Source organism: Talpa europaea (assembly GCF_964194135.1).
Source record: "Talpa europaea genome assembly, chromosome: 1".
Lineage (NCBI taxonomy): Eukaryota > Metazoa > Chordata > Mammalia > Eulipotyphla > Talpidae > Talpa > Talpa europaea.
In genome coordinates, this window is record NC_140073.1 from 158,190,328 (window position 1) to 158,206,531 (window position 16,204).

Here is a 16,204-nt window from a genome sequence, read left to right on the forward strand (position 1 = left end):
GCCTCTGACACCCCCGGCGTTGGGCACGTGTGAAGACTGGCCACAGGGCTCTGGGCTCAGGAAGTTGGGAGTCCCCTGGCACTGCCGGAGCCTGAGTTTCACCTAATTGGCCATTAGGGGCCTGGAGTCCCACTTGTGCCGGGGTGGAAGACCTCAGCAGCAGAGTGCCCCGAGAGCAGACACCTCCATGCTCCTGACAAAGGGGACAAGACAGGGGAGCAGCAGCGGAGCCCACGCCCTCCCTTGCTTCCACCGAGACCCAGGAGCCCCCGAAGCCAGGGCCCGGCGCCTGCAGTCAGGCGCACAGTGGGACCCCAGGTGTCTCCCAGGCCTGTGCCCACTCTGGCTTAGTGTCCGGGACGTGGGTGCGGGCACAGCATCCTCAGGCTCTAAAGCGGAGTCAAGACAGCCGTCGCCCTAGAAGAGCGGCCCGGCTGTGTACTCTTGGGTGAGTCATGATCCCCGTGGCCAAGGCCGCCTCCGGGCAGGGCTGGGGGTTGAGGGAGAGCCAGCGGGTGTGAGGCGCATGGCCAGCCGGTGCCGGGGCTTGATCTCAGCAGACGACGTGGTGGCCGCCAGCCTACCTGCGAGGCCGGACCTCTGCCAGCGTGAGGTGGCTCTGGCAGTGAGCCACGCTGGGCGCCCACGTCAGCCTGTCCGGGGTGGTCCCTGGTCCACTCCCAGCTCGCCAGGGAGGAACCCCCACAGCTCAGGTGCAGGCGCAGGAGAAGCTGTCTGACATTTCTAACACGCAGGAGGGGGTGAGACGGTCTTAAGGAGCAGACGAGACCCCAGCAAGTTGTGGACACGCCATACACCAGGGTCCCCTGCAAAGGGGAGACACTTCCTGTGGCAGAAGGGCAGGGCCTGCTCTCCATGTCAGGCTCACACCCCTGCGGCGCGGCTGTCCTCCCCCTACAGCCAGGCTCGGAGCAGCCCTGGGGGGTTCACACGGGCGCGTCGCCTTCCAGGTCGCTCTGAGCATCTGCAAAGAGAACGTGACGGCCGGTGGCCTTGTGCCCGTGGACAGCAAGGCCCCTGTGCTCCAGGGAGGGGTGAACCTGAGACCTGCCTGACCCTCCTGCTGCCCCCACGCCCGGCCCCGCTGCCCGGCTGGCCATGCCTCCCCCCAGATGGGGCAACCTGTCGGACACGGCCCTGCAGGGGTTCGTGCTCCTGGGGTTTGAGGGCGACGAGCAGACGCAGGCCCTGCTCTTCGCCCTGTTCCTGGGCCTGTACGTGGTGACCGTGCTGGGCAACCTCACCATGATCGTGGTCATCACCCTGGACGCCCGCCTGCACTCCCCGATGTACTTCTTCCTCAAGAACCTGTCCCTCGTGGACCTGTGCTACTCGTCCGTCATCGCCCCCAACGCCCTGGCCAACTTCTTCTCCTCCTCCAAGGCCATCTCCTTCCTGGGCTGCGCCACCCAGTTCTTCTTCTTCTCCCTGTTTGGTACCACCGAGGCCTTCCTGCTGGCCATGATGGCCTACGACCGCTTCATGGCCATCTGCAGGCCCCTGCGCTACCCGGTCACCATGCGCCCCTCGGCCTGCGCCCGCCTGGTGCTGGGCAGCTACTGCGGAGGCTGCGTCAACACCCTGGTGCAGACCAGCTTCACCTTCAGCCTCCCGTTCTGCGGCTCCCGCCGCGTCAACCACTTCTTCTGCGACGTGCCCCCGCTGCTGCCGCTGGCCTGCGCCGACACCACCCTCAACCGGCTGGTCATGTTCGGCGTCTGCGGGCTCGTCATCGTGGGCACCTCGCTGGCGGTGCTCGTGTCCTACGGCTACATCGCGGGCACCATCCTGCGCACGCGCGCGGGCTCGGCGCGCCACAAGGTCTTCTCCACCTGCGGCTCCCACCTGACGGCCGTCGGCCTCTTCTACGGCACCGTGTTCGTCATGTACGCGCAGCCCGGCGCCGTGGAGTCCCTGGAGCAGGGCAAGGTGGTCTCGGTCTTCTACACCCTGGTCATCCCCATGCTCAACCCGCTCATCTACAGCCTGCGCAACAGGGACGTGAAGGAGGCCCTGCGGCGGCTGGGCCAGAGGCGCGCGGGGCTGTGAGCCGGGCCGCGGGGGCCGTAGGGACCGCGGGGTGGAGGGGGGACTCAGGGACAGTGGCTAGGAGGGTCCCCAGAAGCCTCTGCACCAGCACGTGCTGAGCAGCCCCTCGTTCCTCCCGGGACCAGAGCACCTGCAGCCAGGTGTGGGCCGGGATGCACTGGGTGTTGAGTGACGGTATAAGACTCGCCGAGGCCCCGTCAAAGCCGTCAGTCACTGAAAAGCAGGTTCCTGGACGCCGTGGGCAGGAGGGCAGACGCCACCCACCTGTGCATCTTCATAGACCCAGAAGATTAATTCTTTGTGGACTTGCCCTCATGGGGCTGGCCACCCTCAGATGCAAGTCCGGGCTGAGTGGCCAGTGACAGGGCCCTGGCCCCATGGCCCCTTCTCAGCATCTTCCCCTCTGTGACCAAAGAGCTCGAGCCGAAGTGGACACTCAAACACAGGCGTGCCCCAGGCACAGACCATGGGGAGCGACACAGGGATGGTTTTTCTGTATTTGTGGAAAAAACTTCGAATCACACCTGTCCTCAGCTATCACCATCGCCCAGGTCACGAGAAAGCAGCTGACCCATGTGGAGACACTCCTTGGCCTGCTGGCCCAGGCGCAGCTGCCACGGCCCTGAGCGCCACCCGCCCTCCTGCAGACGACACCCGGGGCCTTCTCTGAGGTGGCCTGTGTGCCTACGTCCCCTCCGCGCCCGCCCGTGAGGGTGGTTTTGTCTGTCGTGACTACGTGCACGTCCAGTAAGGCCAAAGCCGTCACTCATGTTCTGCTACGAATGAATTCCTGCCGGGCCCCTGAGGAGCGGAATTGTTCCCCCGTTTTCTACTCTGGAGTTTCCCCCAGAAGTCTGGCCCCAGGCAGTACCCAGACCCTGGCTCACACCCCAGCGGGGCTCCCCCTCTGGCCAAGCTCCAGCTTCCTGGTGTCCGCCCGCCTGCCCAGTGCCCCCGGGCTCGGCTGTGCCTGCAGCCTCGGGGGTTCACCCGATGTTCTCTTTCCTATTGATTCTAGCAACCCCTCGGCGTCTTGATGTAACTCCTTTGTCGAGTTTCTGATTCGCCAATATCGTCCCCACTTTGTGCCTCCACATTTGCATCTCTATTGACTTTTGTAAACTTTTGGCTACAGAAGTCCCGCAAGGTCCTCAGGAAGGCCGCGTCCGTCATCGCCCGGGTGGGGACTGTCCTGTGCCTGAAGGAGCCACTGCCCTGCCGACTCCTGAGACTCGCCTTCCGAGGGCTCCAGCTGGACCTTTCAGCAGCGGCCCTGACCCACCTGGAGCGAGTCTGTGGCTTCTGCGACGGGCAGGCTCTTTGCGTTTTGTGACCTGACCGGCCACTTACTTCTCCAAGTCCCCACCGCTGTGTCACCCTCATGGCAGCCGTCCGCGCACAAGCCTGCCTCCGCCTCCCCGCCCCGCCATGTCTGCTCCGCGCCCCAGTGTGTGGCTGAACATTGGCAGAGTCAAGTTGGCAACACAAATACGGCACTTGGGAGCAAACGTAACTCTCCACGCACAATGCTTTAGAAACAGTTTCCATGTTACGGAGACACAAAGGGGCGCTGGGTAAGTGGAGGCGCCATCGGGTCCCATGCACAAAGTGTCACGTGGCGAGGCTCACGGCCCTGGGTGGCCGCACCATCCTGCCAGGCCGGTGGGTGCAGTGCGTGGCTGTTTTCTCCCCAGACAGCGGCCGTGAGATTCAGGAGACTCGGGAGGTGGAGCCAGAAGGGGCGCGTCTTTCCTAGCTGGGCCACCCCCCGTTTAGGTGAGCAGCCCCTAGACTGAGGCCTGGCCGCCTCGGGCCCTCGATGCCTCGCCTGCCCCACACCTCTCCCTGCTGACCAGGGGGCCCCGGGCCCGGAAGCGCTCCCGCACTGCCCTGGGGCCGCGCCGGCTGAGGGAGGGCTCCGGCTGAGCGGACTGCGAGGCCCGGGGGGTGTGTCCACCTCGGCGCTCCGGTGCCTCCCGCCCCTGAAGCCTGAAGCCGCGGTCTCTCTCCACCGCTGGCCTGTGCTCGCCGGGCCCGTGCGTGCGCTCTCCCGCTGCTGCAGCAGCGCACAGTGGGGTCACGGGACGCAGCCTGCTCCTTTCACTCAGCTGCACGCACTGCGGTTCCCCATGTTTCCTCACGGCCCGCCGGGTCACTCTCAGCACGACGCGCGTGCGTCACCCGTCGGCTACTGAGCGCCACGCTGGCTGCGCCGGGGTGCTGGCCAGTGTGCAGGGCGCCGCCGCGAGCCACGCGGGCAGGCCTGGTGTGCGTGGACGCAAGTTCTCGACACCGGTGGGCGAGCGCGGGAGCGGGAGCCCCCAGCTGTGTGTTCAGAGCACGTCAGGCTTTGAGAGAGCGCCCAGCCGTCCTCTCCGCAGGCCACCCTGCACCCCACCTCTCCCGCACCAAGGGAGACCCCGCTGCCCTGGCCCTCAGCCGCACCCTGCTCTGGAGCCGCCCCCGCGGCCCGCGGAGCGCTCTGGTCGGGACTGGCGGCCTGGTGGCAGGTGCCTCTTCCGCTAGGGTGTCTGTCTTCTTGGCGAGGTGTGGGGTCTTCAGCCCCGTTTTTTAAAAAAAGATTTATTTATGCTACAAGAACTGGGGTGCAGGCCAGAGATGCAGGGGGTAAGAGGATCCACCAGAGACAGCAGGCAGCAGAACAGGCGGATCCACGGAAATCCACTGCTGAGGGGAGCGGCGGGAGACGGGAGAGGCCTGCGGCACCATGTGGGTAGCCCCCTGGCTGCCCGGGGGGTTGGAGCTTGTGCTGCAGGGGCTGCGGACAGCTTCACAGCGCGGCGCTGAATCCCTGCGCCCCCAGGGAGGCCCTCTTCGGCCGGTTTTTAACTGAGTGTGTTTTCTCACAGTTGAGTCTGAAGAACAGCAGCACCCCAAGACCCTGCCGTGTCCACGTGAGAATAGCCACAGGTTGGCGAGAGGGCGAGGGTCCAGGCGGAGACCCCTGCCCTTGAGGAACAGACTCGGGGTCGCCACAAAGTGGCCACAAGGAGAGCAGCGTGTGGACATGGGGACGGCAGACTGACCTGGCACCGCCCGCCCTGGCTGTGCCCCCATGTCAGTGTCAGGCGGCCGCAGGCTGGGGGAGATCTCCAGAACCTCAGGCAGCCACCGGCCCCAAAAGCTAACCGAGAAGCAGGGGGCACCAGCCAGCCTCACAATTCAGACCCTCTGCTCCGGCTGAGACCCTTGAGATGCCAGGCGAGGTGCAGGCTGGGGCACCGGGCAGGAGCGCCCCGCGCTCAGTAACACGGGCGCCTCCCCTGCCCCCGCAAACGGGTCGCGTGTCCTAGAGTCCGCCGAGGGAGCCCCCATGGGCGGCAGATGTTGCAGTGACCCCAGCTCACGCCTCACGGTGGCGGAACCTGCACTCGCCAAGACGAGGCCTCCAGGCGCCGGGCCGTGGCCTGACGCTGCCAGGGGACAGACACCCCAAAAAGCCTGGTTTTCTGCCTCATGGGTAAACCCAGAGCTGCATCTGCTCCCCTTTGGGGCAGTGGTGACAGCAAAGCCATGACCTCATCCCATGTCCCTTGGTCCCTCCCCCCGGACAAGCTCGGCCTAGACAGGCCACTTGCACGTGGCTGGCTGGAGCACTGCGGAGGGGGAGCCCCACTGCGCCCCAAGGGCCAACAGGCAGGCGGCACCTGGGCGAGCCAGCTGGATCCCAGGGGCACAGCGCCCGGCCCTGGGAACCGTGAGGCGGAGCCAGGCCTGGCCTCCGGGGCGAGGGGGTGCTGGCCACCTCTGCGGCGGCTTCCGGGCACCTGCCCCAGGAGGGTTCCCCAACCCAGGGGTCCAGGCTACGCTGGGGCAGCAAGGCACAGGAAGCTCCGGGCACAGGACAGTCAAGTTCCAGCTGGACGCATTCAGGGCTCGAGTGTCCCGGGGAAGGAGAAACAGTAACCAGGCCCAGGTGCGGCCAGTTACCGAGGAGGGAAGCGCAGCCAGAGCGATGGGGCCCGGCGGGAGGCAGAGGTGGGAGGGCGCCATGCAGGGGGGTCTGCAGCAGGCACCCCGCGCAACCTGTGACCTGTACTGAGTTAATGTTCCAGCCCCACAGTGGGGATGCCCCTCCAGATGCCCACAGAGGAGAGCTGCGGGGAGACTGGCCGAGAAGCAGGCATGACCGACAGCCAGGCCGGAGCCTCCAGGAGGTTTGTAGACGCACCCGCAGGGGCATCTACCCTGACCTGGCCCCCCGGGGGCTGGGCCAGGCCCGGCATGGCCACGGAACCGCTGAGGCCAGACACCTTCCGGGACCCCCCCCCCCCAGGCCCCCAGGGACCACACGGCCGGCGGTCAGCACAGACCCGGGGGGGTCCCCACTGAACCCTGACAGGGCTGTGGGGCCTGCGGTCTTCCCGGCTGGAGAAACGCACTTTCTCTGACCTTGATCTTCACGTCCAAGCAGCTGCGGAGCAGCAGGAAGCCGAGTCCCCCTCAGCAGCCGCCCTCCTAGGGGCCCCAAGCGTCTCACACAGCAGGAGTCCCAGGTGCGGACCCGGAGCTGGGTTTGGGGCCAGCCTGGCGCTGAGGGCCTGGAGAGGCCTGCTCTGCTGGCCAGCCCAGCTCCGCGCCAGCTCACTAGGAGGCCAAAGAACACCAGTGATGACGCAGCTTTAATTGAAGGGGGGACACAGCTAGTCACATCCAGGCCACAAGCGGCCCAGGCCCGGCCGCCCGCCCCGTCAGCGTGGCCCGGCTCCTGGGGGCACCCATCTCGTCCTGCGAAGCGCCCCTCTGGGCATCCCACCACACCGCTGGGCCTCACTGCACGTCGTCGTCATCGAAGAGGTCCTCGAAGTCTGCAGGAGAGACAAGCGTCAGCGGGACGGAGGCGTCACGGCAGAGCTGAGGGCCCCAGACACCGGGAAGCTCAGCCAATGCCCCGACCAGAGGGCCACAGCCCTTCCCGACAAACTGCCCGGAAGGGGACGCCGGAGGCTCAGCCCCACCCCCCACACCCCTCCCCCCTAGTGTGAGGAGACCCAGTGAGGGGAGGGGGGCTTCCTGGTCAGCGCCCTGTAGCCCGCCTTGAAGAACCCAGCTCTGAACACAGAGGCCCCGTCCTGACAGCAGCGGCAACACGCCCCAAACTGCTCGCGCCACCCAAGGCTCTTGGTGGTTTGGCCCATCCTCGCAGAGGGGCCACTTCAAACACTGGCTACATCTCAACCCACAGCCACAGGGTGACCTCAGCGCTGTCTGGCACCGGATTGGGAGGGAAGCGAGTCCCCACGCCCCGCCCCACCCTGCGGTGCAGCCAGAAACCCAGCGTGGCTCTCCAGGCTCCACCACGCCCCACCAGAGACCCAGAGGCCCAGTGGTGGATGCTAAGGGCAGCCCTGGAGCTGACGTGGGGGGACTGTGTGGGCAGCGACAGCCCCGGGGCAAGAGCAGGGGGGAAGAATGGGTCACTCAGCCCTCTGAGGAAGCGCCCTGTCCATTCTGGACGGGTGACTGGGGCTGGAGAACCTGGGCCCAGGCCCTGGGAGATCAGGAGAGACGCCCCTCCAGGCACCCCGCAAGCTCCTCGGGAAAACGGGGGCCAGGCTGGCACCCACCCGCTCCTGGGGCCAGCACCCGGGGGTGGGGTGGGGGGGCTGGAGGAGGCGGGGCTCACCGTTGAAGAAGTCGGCGTGCACGGCCTTCTCGTTGGCCGCCAGGTCCATCAGGAGCCCCGTGCTGCCCCCCGCCTGCGAAGAGAGGGGCTGTCAGCGCGCGTGGGGGATGTCTTCCGGGGTCACGCCGCAGCCCGCGGAGGGAGGCAGCGGCCCAGCCCTGTCTGGGTGCCCCCGCCTTCAAATAGGCCGCGCCCCCGCCCGGGCACCTGCGGGCCGCAGCCCGAGGCCCCGAGGCCCCGCTCGCTCCCTGGCAACCAAACCTGCCCCCCCGAAAACTGACCTGCCCGCCTGAGGCCCGGGGGCCCTGCGGCCACGAGCTCGGCCCGGGCCGCCCCGCTTCCCGGCCGGGGCCGGGGCCGCGCTGCGGGGACCGCCGTGCACCCGCCCCGCGCCCGAGCCCCGGCGCCCGAGCCCCGGCGCCCCACCTCGTCCAGGTCCACGTAGGGCCCCGCGCCCTCCGGGAACATCTCGTCCACCGCCGGCTTCATCTCCGGCTGCGCGCGGCCGCTCGCGCCACTTCCGGCGCGACAGCCCCTCTTCCGGCGCGCGCCGGCAGGTCTAGGCGCGGGAGGCGGCGACTCGTTGGTTTTGCTTTGTTTTTGTTTTTGTTTTTTTAACCCCTCCCACGCGCTCCTCTCCCCCCCCGCCCCGCCCTGGCCGGTCTAGGCGCCGGAGGACCATCGCCTCTGTGGTTTCCCCCACCCCACCCCCGCTCCGGCCGAGCTGGACGCCCGAGGACAGTCACCTCTGTGTCCCCTCCGTCTGGCCGATCCGGACTCGGGGCCGCCGCCGCCGGCCCCTCCCCCGTGGGCCCGGCTCGGGGGCCGCCTGTGGCGGCGGGCGGAGGCAGCAGCGCCGGGCTGGACGCGCCGAGCCCCGACCTGGCGGCGGGGGGGCGCTGGGCACCCCGACCCCGGACGGGGCTCGGGTCTGGGCCCGGGAAGCTCAGGCCCCGCGGTGTGGGGGTCGGGGCCCCTGAGCCTTTAGCTGCGGTTCTCAGACTGACCGCCCCGAGGAGGGCGCGGCTGCAGGGACCCCGAGCGGGGGGGGGGGGGGCGCGCGCCCCTCCAGGGTCTCCTGCCCCCGCCCCCCGGCCCACCCCGTGGCCCCTGCCCGGGGGCCGTCCCCTGTCTCCCCCCTCCCGTGTCCCCTGCCCCCCCAGGTTCCCTGCCTGCCCCCTGTGTCTCCCCGTGTCCCCAGGGAAGGGTCACAAGCCCCCCATTGCGATGACCACAGCGAATCTCTCTGGAGTCACCTCCACCCTCCCGCCTGCTGGGGCCCCCTTGGCGGTCCGGTCCGGGGCCATCATGCTCACGTCTCCAGCCCCCGCTGCGCTGTGCCCGCTCCAGCAGCGCTTGTCCAGGGCCACGGCCGGCTTCACAGGGCACCTGCCGGTTCAGCCTCTCCTGCCAGACGGGTGACCCTCCCACGCAGCGTCCCTGCTGCCCGCCAGCCCTGGCTCTCCCCCGGGGGTCCCCAGCCTGCAGCACTGGCTCTCTCCTCTGGAACCTTCCCCAGCCCACCCAGTGCACTCGGGCCGGCCCTCCCTGCGCCAGTGGCCCCCTGGTGTTGGGTGGGCAGGTGGCCCTGGCTGGGCTCCAGCTCGGTGACCACAGAGGGTCTGGCTGCTCAGGGACCAAGGCAGGGCCTGGGTAGGCCTCTGCCTCAGTTTCCCCACCTACATCCTGGGGCCCCATGTGCCTCCTGGGGTGGTCGTGAGGGTTAGCAGAGAGGCCGGTACGGGGAGACCAGGTCCCCACACGCTGCGGACGCCAAGTGGGATGGGCCTCCTGGAGGAGGAGGTGGTCTCGGGAGCCTCCGACTTGCCCCACGGGGGGGGGGGGGGTCAGGGTCCCACGTGCCACACGCCGTGCATCTTAGGTCGGGTTTATTGAGGGAGGAGTGGCCAACGGCCCCCCACCAACGGTGGGCCTCGCCTAGCTGCGGCTGGCAAACCCCAGGTGGGCCTCCCTCCTCCTGCAAGGGCACCTGGAAGCCCAGGGTGGCCCCCAGGGGGACATGGGCGAAGAAGGTGTGGGCCAGGTCCTCCAGCTGCGGGTGGGCACCCAGGGCCTGAAAGTGCTGCACGTAGCCCCAGAAGTCCGAGGCGGAGAAGGGCCAGTAGGGCATGGCTGGCGGCTCTGCGTGGGGGTCTGCAAGGCACAGCCAGGACTGGCCCCTGCTGCCCGGTATGGGGTGGGCCCGGAAGGAGCCCTGGGCGAGTTTGGACAAAGGGTGTGGCTGTCGAGGGATCGGTCACGCCCGGCATGACCCCAGGAGGCTGGAGGGCGGGCCCGGGGAAGAGGCTCTGGTCCCACTGCCCGGTCAGGTGAGGGGCTGGCCCCCCGGCGCCCGGGCCCACCCTGCGGGACGCAGGTGTTTGTAGAAACGCAGGCACCCCCGCCTCCTCCTGCACCGGCTGGCCGCTGCAACGGGGAGAAGCCGGTCACAGGGAGCCCCCACGTGCAGGACTCCACCCCCAGCTGCAGGAGTCAGGGGGCAGGAGTGGGTGCCGGGCCCAGCCAGGCCCAGCAGCCCCTCACCCGAGAGAGGACCCAGCGGGAGGCAGAGGGCCAACGTGCGCTGCGGGCAGCACTTCATCCTCCCAGGCACGGTCACGGCCACCTGCGGCAGGAGGGGCCGGGGTGAGGCCGCCAGCACCACCCCAGCTCCCCTGACCCCCACCCGGAGGGGCCCCTGCCGGGCAAACAGCTCTGCCACCAGACACCCCCGTGTGCCCGTCTCCGCGGCCCCAGGCCCGTTCCGAGCCCGCCTGCTTCCCGCTGCCCCTGAGACGCCGCAGCAGGGCCGTCCGCCCCGTCCAGTCGCCTTCCCTCGTCCCTCGGCGCAGCCCACAGGCGTCTGCTGCCCGCACGGACGCGCCTCTTTCTAGGAGCCCCGGCCCACGGGCCGCCTGCCCGCAGGACGTCATGCTGAATAGTCCGCCCGCCGAGCCGGGGCCAGGCTGGCAGCAGAGTTGCTCTGGGGGACCCGATCCAGAGACCAAATCAGGGAAGCGTGTTTGCTCTGGCCGCTGCTGAGACGTTTGGGCCGCGGTCTAAGGGCGGCACTGGAACAGGCCGGCTTCCCTCTGCAGGACAGCCTGCCGGGTCTGGGCTGCCCAGGAGCAGGGGCACAGGCCACCCCCGCTGGGACAGGCGGCAGGAGGGACCCCCAGAACTGGGCAGCCCCCCCTCAAGTCCAGCTGACCTCACTGGTGACACTAAGGGGCCCTGAGGGCCCTCCCTGGTGCTGCTGCCCAGGAAAAAGGCCAGCGGAGGGGCCCATCCTGTGGGAGACAGGTGAGGGGTGAGTGCCCCAGCCTCTGCCCACACCGTCCCCCGAGACAGAAAGTCCAGCGAAGCCTCCGAGCCACCCGCCCTGGCCTGTCCTGGGGCCCCAGCCCACCTCTGCCCTGGCCCCCACCGCCTGCGCCGGCTGCGTCTGGCAGGCAGGGGGCATCTCAGTGCCTCTGGTTCACTGGGCCCCTCGGGCTGGAGGGCACCAGGGGGTCCTGGGAGAGCCTCCGCCTCTGAGAGCTGCCTCAGGGGGTGCTGCGGGGCTGAGACCCGGGGAGCAGAAGGGCCCCGCGTCCCCGTCGCTGTGACCGGGGAGCCAAGAGGCACCAGAGTGAGCTTCATTTCAGAAATGTGGGCGCTGCAGACCGCATGGTCCCGGGGCCGTGGGGCTGAGGACCCCGCAGGCTCGCCCGGGGGCTGGGGGCGCTGCACGGCCGGACTCGAGGGAAGAACGGGGCCAGGCCCGGGCGCGAGGCCCCACACGCTTCAGCCGGGCTGGGCTCCAGGCCTGAGGAGCAGTGCGGGGCTGGGGGGGGGCTCGCGGCCCTCTGCTCCGGAAGCTTCCAGACCCCAGAGGAAGCAGCGCCCAGCGGGAGCCTGTCTGGGCGCAGGGGCCGCCAGTGCAGGGCCTCCGAGAGCTGCTGGCCCGGCCCCCACCGCGCGACTCTGGGGTGGGGCTGGCCTGGCCTGGGGGGGGGCTCTCCGCCTGCCTCTGGGCCCCCCGGCACCAGCCTGCCCCCATCCTGCCGCCTGGACCCTCCTCGGCAGGACCCGCGCCCCTTCCTGGGACTGTCCCATTAGCCAGAGAACCAGCCCCGCCCCAGGCCGTCCGCTCCCACGCCCTGCCCGCGGCTGCCCGGCCTGCGGCTCACCCCTCGGCGCTGCCAGCGCAGCCCGCCCGAGCCCCTCACCCGCGGGCACACGCAGAGCAGCCCTGCAGGGCCCGCGGCCGCGCCTTGCCCACCGGTGCCCACACCTCCCCGGGGCTGGGTCTGCCGTCCGGGGCGGAGCCAGCCTCCCAGGCGCGGGCCGGGGTCCTGCCCCGGGGGCCATGCTCTCCCCCTTGCCGAGGGTCCGACCCGGGCGGATGCGGAGTGGCCCGGAGGACGCGGCAGGACTCCGGCCCCGGGGCTCAGGGATGGCCGGGGCTCTGCCCCCTCGCGTGGCCGGCGTCGGGGCCAAGCCCAGAGCCCCGGTGTGAAGCCGCGGCTTCCTCTGGCTGCTCTCGGGCCGCCACCGAGCCGTGCGCTGTCCAGACCGCGGCCCGGCCTCCTCGGGCGGGGCTGGGGGGCCCCGGGCCGGCGCTGAAGCCCCAGGGAGCCTGGGGTCGTGGTGGACAGAGGACAAGGGACGGTACCTGCCGACAGGCCGGCCTCCCTCCCGAGGGCCGCGGCCCTCCTCTGGGGCCCACCCGGGCCGCCTGGGGCCTGGGCCGTCTCTGGGGCCTGCAGGAGGGGTCGCCGTGACGCGGGCTCCGGTCGCCACCCGCCGGCCACCTTGGGAACAGCACGTGAGGGCGCCCGACCAGGGGAGCCAGGCCTGTGGGGGGAGGGGAGCCACCCCCCAACACACACACCCCGGGGAGTCCCTGGGAGGGAGGCAGGAAGCCCCGGGCTGCGGCCTTCCAGCCACCCCCCGCGCCAGCCCCCGCTCCCAGCCAGCCGCACGGCCGAGCTCTGCGCCCAGGCCTCCGGCGCCTCCCGGGCTGCCCTCCCTGCACGGCTCCCGCCAAGGCCTTGGCGCGCGCCTGGAAGTGCCCACGCCGCTCGCCGCCCTGCCTGGGACCTCAGCTGGCCTGTGGGGCCCTGGCATGTGCCGGCTGCGGGGCCCACCCTGCCTCCCCTCTGGAGCCCCCTCCCGCCAAGCTCGCTGCCCCATGCCCTGCACCGCGGGGGCCACCTGCTCTCCGAGCCCGAGACCTGGATCAGCTCCTGGTGCCAGCGGGTGATGGCGCCAGGCCCTGGGGTCAGGCCGGGGCTGTGCCCAATTCGCCCCGTGGGCCCATCCGGCCTGGCCGCTGGGCACTCAGCTGTCCCAAGGTGTCAGCCCGAACCTGGCTGCGCCCCAAGCCTGCAGGGAGCACAGACCCGGGTCCTCCCTCTGCTTCACCCTCCCAAGGTGCCTCACCCGCCGTGTCGGCGGCCAAGGCCGCTCAAGGGGTGGGGACCAGTCGGCATAAGCCCTGGCGTCCGTGCACTGTGGGGGTGGAGCACAGACAGTGGGGGGGTTGCCTGTGGAGGTGGCCGGGACCCACCAATGCACCTGGGGGCCAGCGAGCGCTGAGGGCTGAGGGTAGCCTCGTGTCTGGTCTGGCCGACGCCCGGCGGACCCGGCCGCAGACGGGCCTGGCAGGCACGGCACAGACAGAGCCCGCATGGCCCCACAGGTCTTCTGAAGGCCATTCCCTCCTGTAGGGCGGCTCAGCCCTCAGCCAGAGTGGCCGGGCAGGGGTCCCGGGGAGCCCAGGGCGGCAGGGCACAGGCGTTGAGGGCCAGGCCCCTCCCTGCGTGGGCCCAGATGCGCAGCACCCGCTGGCCGAACAGCGGTCGGTCGCTGGACGCTCCAGTCCCTGGACGAGCGGCGCCCCGCCCCCGCCTGTGGCTCCGAGTCCAGGCTCTGCCTGACACTTGGGCACAAAGCGGCCATGCGGGGTCATGGCGCTGGACCGGCAGGTGGGCTGCTGCCCTGGACGGCTGGACCCCAGAGTCGCCGGGGCTCCAGGCTGATCTGCTGGTTGGTCACAGAGGGGGCGCGGTGGGCAGCGGCTCCGAGTCCCCGCTCTCGGACTCGGGCCAGGACAGGGGCCGGAGCACGCCCCCGGGCCAGGCCTTCCCGGGGCCAGCATGGAGCGGGCTGGGGCGCAAGACAGGGCGGGCCCCCGTCACGGAGCAGCGGGGGCCGCGAGGCCCAGGGCGGGAGAGAAATGCGGGAGCAGCCGCCGCAGCGGGGAGACCGCAGAGGCCCGACTCCCGGAGCGCGGGGGCCCAGGGACACAGAGGGGCTCCTGGAGGGTGGCAGCTCCGGCCTGGGGACCCCCCAGGCCCGGCCACATGGAGCCTCCTAGAGGCAGGAGCGGCCCCGCCCTGGAGCAGAGGCCCGTCCACCGCCCCCCCGCCCCGCTCACCCCGCATGAGGAGGCTCACGAGAAGGGGGTGGCTGAGTCCCAGCCTGGCGTCCGGGCAGCGGGGCCGCCTGCTCTGAGGGGCTCTGCCGGGGCGGCACAAGCCCCCGCCGCCCTGCGCCCCTTCCCTGACCTCCTGGCTCTTCCCTCCCGTCGCCACGTGGGGCGGGGCGGTGGGGGGCTCCCGCACCCTCCAGCCGCTGTCCCAGGGCTTGGCTCTGGCAGGAGGGGACGCTGGAGCCTGGGGGCCAGGGCTGAGCCTTGGGGACAACGCGCCCGCTGGGGGTGGGAGGGCCCGTCACAGGGGCAGCTCCGGGGCACCCCAGCGACCGGCCTGGCAGAAGCATTCAAGTGGGAAAAGGGAAAAGCGTGATGCCCCGGCCACCCCCACTCTGAGCGCAGGGGACAGGCCACGGCCACGGCCACACCCAGCCGGGCCAGTGCGGGGGGGTTGGGGGTAGCGTCCTGCCCTGTGCATGGCCCGCCCGCCGCCCTTGCTCACCCACGCAGGCACACACAGGCACACACAGACACGAGTGAGACACAAGAAGAATTACATCCGGGCAGCGGGAGAAACGCCCCCCAGGGGTGCTCAGGGGTCACCGCTGAGCTCCTGCCTGCAGGTGAGTGCTGGGCCCGCTTCCTCGGCCTACTCGGCTCCACACAGGCCACCCTGCCCTCAGCCCACGGCCACCCGTGGCCCCCAGGTCTGTTGCTGGCCAGGGTGGCCTCGCCTGCACTGGCCTCTGAGGGAGAGCTGGCCATCGCGGTCCACGACCACTCACCGGGGCTGGGTATCTGCTCTCCACCCCTGACCCCTCCGTCTCCCCCTGGCTGTCTCACCCGCGTCAGCACTTCCTTTGTGTCCTGCACAATCTGCTCCTGGCATCCCCATTGCAGAGGTCATCCCCCAAGCACCACCGGGCTGTCCTGCCACCTCTCAGTGTGGTGCCAGCTCCCTCCAGTGCCGCAAGACAGCGGGGGCGCGGGGGCTCTGGGATAGCCGGACCTTGCTCTGGAAGTGGGCACAGAGGCCGCCCGCTAATACTGCCCCTCAGGAAGTATCCACAATAACAGACCATGTGCTTCCCCCTGTGTCTGACACCTTCAGTCACACCTCCTGTCAGTAAAGACCTTTCACTCACGCGCCACACGTGTGGATACTGCCGGCTGCAATCAGTCTCAGGCCGGAAGGCTAACAGGCTGTGGGAGGAGGACCAGGCCTGGGAAGCAGCTCATGGACCCGCCTCTGTGAGAGCTGTTCCCTCAACCACAGCTGAGGGACGGTGACGTGGGAAACTGTGGCTATTCTTAGCAAGTGTGGGGGGCTAGGAGGTGGGGTGTCTTCTGGATTTCATCCATGGCATTAGGTCTTTCCATTTCCTAAGTTACTCTGACCTGCAGGTGTGTCGGTGTGGTCCATGCAGAGGCCGCAAAGGCCTAAGCCTAACCACTGTGCTGCTGGCTGAGGACAGCGCATGGAGGAGCAAAGGCCGCCCGCCAGCTCCTGGGTCACCAGTGAGGGTGGAGGTCGGTTGCCCATGGCGGAGCCTGCTCTGCTTCAAGCCTGTGCGGATGGCTCTGCTCTCTGGCTGGCCAGATCAGAGAGGGAGGGGGAATCGGAATGTTCGCAATATGTTTGCAATATCTATTAATTTACCTATAAGTTAGAATTCATAAAGTGTGATATAAAAATACAAAACTCCAAGTCCACCAAAACATAAATGACAGCAGACACTGAAAAGCCGTGTTAATGAGTAAGAGGACGCCCACCCCACCGCTCGCCTGTGTAGCTGCGCGACGCACACACCTCCCATCCAGCTGTCCCGCAGACAAACCCCAGGAGACTCCAGAGGGCAGCGAGCCCAGACCCTTGCCACCATGCAAATACAACAAAAAAGCAGCTAGAAATCACTGAGAGAGTAGAAGCAGCTAACCAGTCCAACAAAAAGAATAAAAATAACATTGATGAGAATGCAAGGATGGTTTGATGTTAAATGAATCCATTAATTTGCATATCACAGTTAAGAAGAGAAAGCCATGTATTCTTTAAAGAACTTTGCACA

The 16,204-nt window shown here is 69.1% G+C and overlaps 2 protein-coding genes across 2 annotated transcripts; one reads left to right on the forward strand and one right to left on the reverse strand.

The window, feature by feature from the left end:
- Nucleotides 1–1,049: 1,049 nt before the first annotated feature.
- LOC311167341 (olfactory receptor 9S13-like) lies at nucleotides 1,050–2,070 on the forward strand (the record flags this gene model as incomplete). Its single annotated transcript, XM_084228256.1, has 1 exon — nucleotides 1,050–2,070. Exon 1 carries the CDS (start codon nucleotides 1,120–1,122, stop codon nucleotides 2,068–2,070), a length of 951 nt encoding a protein of 316 aa, XP_084084382.1. The 5' UTR covers nucleotides 1,050–1,119.
- A 4,636-nt stretch (nucleotides 2,071–6,706) lies between these two features.
- COPS9 (COP9 signalosome subunit 9) lies at nucleotides 6,707–8,322 on the reverse strand. Its single transcript, XM_084229654.1, has 3 exons — nucleotides 8,144–8,322; nucleotides 7,718–7,790; nucleotides 6,707–6,899 (listed from the first exon to the last, which is right to left on the reverse strand). Exons 1-3 carry the CDS (start codon nucleotides 8,204–8,206, stop codon nucleotides 6,862–6,864), a joined length of 174 nt encoding a protein of 57 aa, XP_084085780.1. The 5' UTR covers nucleotides 8,207–8,322; the 3' UTR covers nucleotides 6,707–6,861.
- Between the last annotated feature and the right edge of the window lie 7,882 nt (nucleotides 8,323–16,204).

Excerpts from the sequence above, each read along its gene's own strand:
- COPS9 (XM_084229654.1), bottom strand. The coding sequence starts at position 8,206 with ATGAAGCCGGCGGTGGACGAGATGTTCCCGGAGGGCGCGGGGCCCTAC. Across the intron at positions 7,791-8,143 it reads CCTACGTGGACCTGGACGAG|GCGGGGGGCAGCACGGGGCT; the intron begins GTGGGGCGCCGG and ends CTCTCTTCGCAG. Across the intron at positions 6,900-7,717 it reads GCACGCCGACTTCTTCAACG|ACTTCGAGGACCTCTTCGAT; the intron begins GTGAGCCCCGCC and ends TCTCTCCTGCAG.